Here is a 7,500-nt window from a genome sequence, read left to right on the forward strand (position 1 = left end):
ACCTCCGTGGTGGCGCCGCTCGCCCGCCGCTCTCTGCGCGCCTCCTCGCACTGCGACCCCGAGGTCAGCTGGCTGGCCCGCCGGGCTGAGGCTCGCGGAGTTGATGCTATTTTCTGTTACTGCTGCATCGCTAGCACGTGTGCCTCTGTTTCGCATTTATGATATTGTTTACACATTAATATTTTCATTTTGGGTGTAACAGTGCATGGAATTGCACAAAAAAACGATGACATTAACAATCACAATATACTCGCATTAATCTCCTGCGTTGTGTCTTCTCAGGTCTCCGATTCCCCTTGTTCAATGCTGAATGCTGACGACGTCGGGCGCCTGGTGAGCGGCGCACCTACCACAGCCACTGTCAAGGCCGTGTCTTCCCTGGCTGCTGCCTTCAGACTTGTTCAAATTGAACGCTGTTCCAAGGGTGTTCACTGCCTGCAGGCGCTTCGTCAGGACCTGCACGAAGGTGAACTTGTCTTTCGATGTGTTTAGATGTCTTTTCGTCCTCCTAGACATGTCTTAGAGCAAAGCAACTTTTGGCAACATGTGGCTTGCGGCTTTGGGAGCGGGGTGAACGGTAGAGTTCACATAAGAATTTAGAAAATTGGTTGTTTTATGGGACATATTTAGAATAGTATGAAAGATGATAATAACATTAATAATAATTTAATTGATCTAACATTAATAATAATTTAATTGATCTAACATTAATAATAATTTAATTGATCTAACATTAATAATAATTTAATTGATCTAACATTAATAATAATTTAATTGATCTAACATTAATAATAATTTAATTGATCTAACACTAATAATAATTTAATTGATCTACAACTGTCCATGTTTCTAGACGTCCTGAAGGCTCTGCTTAAACTGTCGTTCACTGTGGGCGGCGGCGCAGACCGCATTCGGTACACTGCTGATGGCCGTCTGGTCAACACCTTTACCATAAAGCGGGTCTCATCCGAGGGCCTCCGTCAGGTGAGAAGGGACACGACCCACAGAAAAGTCTTGGAAAATCCTCAACAAATACAGTGGATTTTATGTATATTTGTTTCCTGGGAATGCCGTTGAGGATCTTATATATCATTGGTTGGATTATTATTGAAGGAACATAAGTGCTTTGCTTTTGGGTATGTAAAGATTTTCAAGAAAACAGTAGCATTCACAATGCCTCATCACTGTGGTAGCTTCCTCTGCTTACTTACCAGGGTTCTCTTCTTAGGTTGGCGTCTATCGTGAGGATACCGGTGTTGTGTGGTCGCCAGGCGAGGTTTGGGGAGCGGATTCTGGTGTCCACGGGCGCGAGGGAAGAACTTTGGGCCTGGTGGCGCCAGAAGATGGAGAGGAAAACAACAGTGGTGTCCAAGCTGTTCTGCTTACTCATGAGGTATATTCCCGGCAGGTTTTGTGTAGAGGTCTAACTGAACATTGTTTTTGTCTGTTATGAAGAGTTTTATTAGTAACCTCGTGTCCTACCCTGTTGATATATATTAATTTATTTATAAAAACTGAAGCCCCTTAATTTCCCCAGGACTATGTTGGCCGAACGTGGGCTTTCTCTGTGTTAGTACTTGCATGTATGGGTGTGATGGCGGCTTTATATGTGGCTGTGTATGTCGCCCTCAGGGTGTGTGATGGAACACTCACTGGACCTCAGGTGAGAATAATTAATTGTTAAGGATTAGTTCTTACTCTTGAATATGATTCATGAAGCTAATCGTAATAATTTTTGGTGTCTAAAGTTTCTTTTTCCCCATAAGGTTTTGGGTGCTGTTCTGCTAATTGGAGTTATGGGTACATATGCATCTTGTGTAGTGTACGTTCTGCCCCCCATGCCCATCACCTGTGCTGTGCGAGAATGGGCACCACCCATGTGTCTAGCATTGTGTTATGGCATTCTTCTGGTGAAATCTATGCATCTTCGGGCTCTTGTGTCTGTTGGCCTGGGAGGAGAGGTAAATAAATTGATTTAAATGAACTTGAAACTTCAGAAAACCTGATCAGATGAAGTGCAAATAATTAGAATGAAAATGGATTCCTTGGTAATGAATTTTATTTCTAGGTCTCTCAAGTGAATCTGCATGTGTCCCTGCTGTTCATCATGGGTGTGCAAGGATCACTGTGTGTCCTGGGTCATGCTGGTGGACAAGGAGCAGGAGAGGAACCTCTAGTTAAGATAGGACTAGATGGCGAGCGTCACTGTGGAGAGAACCGTGTGGCCACACTTTCAACTCGAATTTATTTGATGGTTCTACTCCTAATCACTCTTGTTCTTGGGACTCTGAACCGCAAAATCCATAGAAACCACAATGAGGTAAGCAGATAAAAAGCCACAGTATATATATTTTATATTATGACTGGTTAAGACAACTAATTTAAAAAGTAACCTTAGAATTATCCTGCGTATGCAATTTCACATAAAATTTACATTCCAGGGCCGTTGGTTATTGTTAACATCGTGTGTATCAGCTCCTGTTGTTGGTGTGTGGACTGTGATGAGCTACATGGCTCCAGCCCCAATGGAAGCACCCACCACCAGTGTGGCTCTCCTGGCTCTTGCATCAATTATCTTAGGCCTTGTATTCATACCTAAGATGAGGATCATTGCTCATCAAGCTAAGGAATTCAGGTAAAGATTCCAAGTTGTTTGGCTTGCAAGTTGTCATGGTTTATATTTCTTTTTGATTAAATAATGGGATGTTAAGATAACTCTCTGCTTGCAAACCAGAAAAAAATATTTTTGTTGGGTTCCTTGTTTTTTTTTTCTTCTTCTTCTTCTAGCCCACTGATTATATTTGCTTGAAAGAAATAGAATTAGAGGTTGGTGACTATTTTTACCCCAATTTTTTTTCTTAAGCTTTTATTAATCTATTCTCTAAATTTGTGAAAGCGCCTTTACAGTCTGATTTTTCTGAGCACAAATGTATGCTTCAATTTAGGTGTAAATTACTTATTTGTAAATGATAATCTTTGTGTGGGAGAGGCTGATTTTTTTTCACTAAGGACTTGTTAGGGGCTGCATAGCATATTCATGTTTTTATGAAAATTGTTTCTCTAAAAAGTAATTTTTGAGGGTGAAATTGCATGTATTTTACATGAGTTTTGTGATATTTATGTATACTTATAATTTGACAGATAAAATAAATGTGTCAGAACTTTTTCATAATGCAAATATCATGGATATCATTGCTTTATCTTTTAACAGAAGCACATTCTGCAATTTTGAACCAAAATAGGTTATTTTAGTCTCAAAATATTTAATGTACCACAGCAGATATATATAGAAATAACAATTGCTGTTTCAGACACAAACAGTTAGCTGCTACCAACTCTGTATCAACAATTTTTACCCAAATGGATGGTGGGCCATTGGGTGGAATTCCTCCTCTACAAGATGGGTTGAAGCCTCCAAAGGGAGATAGTCCTAGATTACATCAAAAGGATACTGTAGGATCCACTAGGTCATCTTTAGCATCACAACAGAGCTACAGGGCTGCTTTCAATGCTGTCTATGGAATTCCACAAGAGTCACCCCTCAGCACTCCTCGTCATGTCATGAGAAACCCCATTTATGATGCATCTCATGGTGCTTATCCATGAATAGCAATGAGAAAAATTAAAAATATTTACTCATGATGTTAAAGTATACAAGCCTGACTTATTATTTTTTTTATAACTCTTATGGCTCTTTATTGAAGCATTCTTGATGTATTGTAAGAGAAAAGTGCCTAGGGAACTGCTTAGTACAAACAACTGCCAGTATTGGAACTTAAAAGTGGCAAAATTTTTGAAATAAAGGAAAGGTGTTGGAAACTTCAAGTGTTTTCTCAGTCCCTATTGTGACTGAACACGTTTTTTATTATTATTATTGTTATTAATATTATAATTAAAATTCACAGACTGTATGACAAAAAAAAATTATGCTGATCTTTTATTTTTGTATTTAGTTGTTTCCTAGATTGAAAGGTTTTCAGTGTTTTTTTTTTTTTCTTTTCTTTTCTTTTCTGTTTGTAATGATATATGGAGAGCAAATGGAACTGATGTACCCAGTATTTTATATACAACTCAGATTATGTTTGGGCTTTATAAAAGTGACAATAGTGCAAAGACTGTGTATTCTGACAAGCACTAGCAACTACCAAAGTCATAGTTTTAATCATATTACAATTCACAAACTGTTATGTATCTTGATGTATTCATTCTTCAGAAGGCATTGACTGAATTTTGCTTTGCCTTTTTGTGTAGTTTTTTCCCTTTTAATGAATGATGCACATATGCACAAATTCAAATGACACTGATTTCCAAAGTGAATTTGTTTTAAGGTTGAGGGGTATTTCCCTTTTTTTAGTATATAAGTTTGCAGTATTGTTTTTAGGAATTTGGCAATGATTATTTTTTATATGACTGCTAAAATTTTAGCTTAAATTGAGCTTTAATTTTGTTAAGATAATGATTATGTACAATGTTCAGTTTTTAGGCCACAGTGTCAGTTTCACGGTGACTAGTTTTAGAAGTGTGAATCTTCTCTTTAGGATTTATAGTATTTTTAGCTGTATCTAGTCTGGTTCTTGTTCTGCAGTTACGTAGAAGAATCTCTTTAATTTGCTTCAATCACAGAAATATGTAAAACAATATAATTGATATAACTGTACATCTATCTTCATATGAATGACAGATCTACTGGAGTAGTCTGTGAACTGTCCTGTGGAGCAGTAGTGAAATAGATGAATATATTAGACATACCTCATTTATTATAGTTTTATTTTATATTGGATAAATTACATGACATTCATTTAATGATCAGTTAAATGACTTAAATGTAGAGAGTTTAAAGTTGTATGATACAAGGAAGGTCATTTTGACATTGGTAAAGCAGGTTTGATCTGGAGATCTTTCATAACATTGTTAACTCTGGTACTTTTAAAATCATCTTCCACATATATATTTATACACTGAAAAGTACCAATTAGCACACTCACTTGAAAAATGGCTTGAAAAATATTGGAGGTACTTCTAACAGTACTAGTCACAAAATTTAAAAGCAAAACCATGAGTACAGGAAATACTACCTAGCAGAAGCTATTAGTACATTCTTTTTAAGTACTGCTAGAGGCATGGCTAGTAATTTTAGAGCCATTTTCTTAGTGGTTACAGTAATCAGTATTTTAGTAATACTGTGTGGAATACAGTTTTAAAGTCCAAAAGTAGCAGAAGTACTTCCCAACTCTGATTGCAAATGACTTTGATAGTAATGTATGTAAAGCTTAGTGATGAGAATAACAAGAAATTTAGTAGAATTACAAGGTAGAAATGTAAAGGGTATTACTAACCTTTTTATTCATTTTAGTATGAACTATTGTTATTTTTAATTGACCTTTTGAACTACTGTAATCTGTTAGGGCTAAACAAAATTATGCTTAATAGATTATTTAGTTTCATGCTATATTACTTGGGAAATATTTGAATATGAACTTAGAAGCCTGTGAGTAAATGGAATGAGGACATAGATGCTCATGATGTCTGCCTTGCATTGAACAACTTGTAGATTCCTGAAGAGGTTTGTTGACCCCATTTGGAAAACATCCTGATGAGGATATGTGGTTTATCATGTAGCTGCTTGCTATAGTGAATAAGGATTGCCATAAGCATAAATGGGGCAGGTACTGTTTATGTGAATGATACTCATTTAAAAACTAAATCTGTTGTAACGAGAACCAATGTTGATGGTACTTTCTACATGAAAAGTCAGATGTTTCCATGAATAAAGTATATTGCAATTACTAAAAGATTATTTTAATTCTGGTGTGACAGATTATGTAGCTACTCTACCTATCAACTACAATACATATTAACCTGTTGTTATATTATTTTGTTATTGACTTTCTATCCAAGGTCGTCAAGAAAACATAACGACTACAGCAGAATCAGAGCATTACCAACTATGCCAGTAAGTTTTCATGATTGTCTCACTCGCTGATGGAAAGTTGGTCTCTATAGGGTTTACCAAGGCATAGTTGTCCAGTTTACAAATCACTCAATTATTTATATTTTTAATATGATATAATGATTATCTTAACTATATCTATATATTTTTTTATTATATGATATCGATTAAACTGTCATATTTACGTGCAAATATTAAATCTACTTGGTAGGCTTGTCCAGCAGACCAGACATGACATAATGTGATTATATCATGATTAAGAGATATTGATAGTGAGCAATGCCATACGTTTCCCATAGGTGTGACCAGTCCTCAGTAAATACATATATAAATATATGAACATATATTTTCTGGTGTATTTAATCTCAGACAATAAACATATATTCAGGATGGATGTTTTATGTTTGCCTTAACTCTTGTTGAAGTGTATTTGGATATGATCAGTATTATTATTATTCAGCAAAGAAGGATTGGGGGATAAACTATATTTTTTAATTGTTGGCCTCCCAATTTCAAGCTTTTTGTTGTTGTGGGGTTTTAGGAGACGGAAGCAGAGGCCCAATGTTGGGGATCTCCCCTACCTTAGGCTTCACCCCAAAACTCAACCAATTTTGCACGGTCTTCAACTCTTTGGGTCAGTCCTAATGAACCTCAGGGAGCCATGTGCATGGTATTCCCGTTTAGTTATTATCTTCTCAACATACTCCAGGCTTACAATGGCCAGTAATGATTTTGCACCTTTGTTAGTAGCACTGAGGCTTGCCCATTTATCAACTAACCCCAATGACATTAACCCTCAGCCCCTGGCTCTCCTTTGATCACGGCTCTGACCACGACTACTTCCCCCTCCTCGATACCTGCTGTCAGGTCAATCCCTTCCAAAGCTCCCAGGCAGGTCATTACCCAACCTTCAGAAAACATTCTTTCCTCTCCCCCAACATCCCCCAGTCCATCTCCTTATCCTCCAAAGTCTTCTTCACTTTCAACCCTCCCTTATTACTATTCAGTATCCTCATTGGCAACATGGATGCAGAGTAAGACGAACAGTACCCTTGTTTATTTTTAATGGCTCATTATAGGCCTTAAGAACAAGTGATAATCACAAATAAGATTTGATATAAAATGCAGAAGAGTCATTTTGAAATTCTTAAATGTTAAATTTAATATCAAATCGGTCCTGTAATTGTATCGATGCATCAATTATTTTGACACATTTTGAAAAAAACATACTGTGGATACCGGTAAAACAATACTGTTAATGGCCAAGGCGATACCCATACCAAAATAAAAAGGACTGATCGATATGTATTGCGATGCATGCACCCCATATTGAAAGGAGGGGGAAATCCTAGATCCACCATCCCTAACCGCCCAATTGCGTTGACAAGCTGCTTATGCAAGACCATGGAACAGTGTCAACTGTAGGTTATTGCATTTTCTGAACTCCAGAAATTTACCCTATGACGAGCAATGCGGCTTCCAAAAGGGACGCCAAACTCTTGATCAGCAAGTAAAATTGAAAATCATATTCAAGAGGCAATTGCCAAAAA

At 37.0% G+C, this 7,500-nt stretch overlaps 1 protein-coding gene across 2 annotated transcripts in view; it reads left to right on the top strand.

The window, feature by feature from the left end:
* Nucleotides 1-6,337, top strand: part of LOC113810129 (metabotropic glutamate receptor 2) — a 46,444-nt gene extending 40,107 nt beyond the window's left edge. For both annotated transcript variants that reach the window (XM_070135753.1, XM_070135754.1), the window contains exons 8-16: nucleotides 1-63; nucleotides 283-466; nucleotides 854-984; nucleotides 1,229-1,393; nucleotides 1,538-1,663; nucleotides 1,767-1,961; nucleotides 2,069-2,320; nucleotides 2,442-2,635; nucleotides 3,312-6,337. The exon at nucleotides 1-63 is cut by the window's left edge and continues 96 nt beyond it. In XM_070135753.1, the coding sequence (XP_069991854.1) occupies nucleotides 1-63; nucleotides 283-466; nucleotides 854-984; nucleotides 1,229-1,393; nucleotides 1,538-1,663; nucleotides 1,767-1,961; nucleotides 2,069-2,320; nucleotides 2,442-2,635; nucleotides 3,312-3,606 (1,605 nt within the window). In that variant the 3' untranslated portion in view covers nucleotides 3,607-6,337. The remainder of the gene's footprint in view (nucleotides 64-282; nucleotides 467-853; nucleotides 985-1,228; nucleotides 1,394-1,537; nucleotides 1,664-1,766; nucleotides 1,962-2,068; nucleotides 2,321-2,441; nucleotides 2,636-3,311) is intronic.
* The last annotated feature ends 1,163 nt before the right edge of the window (nucleotides 6,338-7,500 follow it).

Source organism: Penaeus vannamei, chromosome 21, assembly GCF_042767895.1.
Source record: "Penaeus vannamei isolate JL-2024 chromosome 21, ASM4276789v1, whole genome shotgun sequence".
Taxonomy (NCBI): Eukaryota; Metazoa; Arthropoda; class Malacostraca; order Decapoda; family Penaeidae; genus Penaeus; species Penaeus vannamei.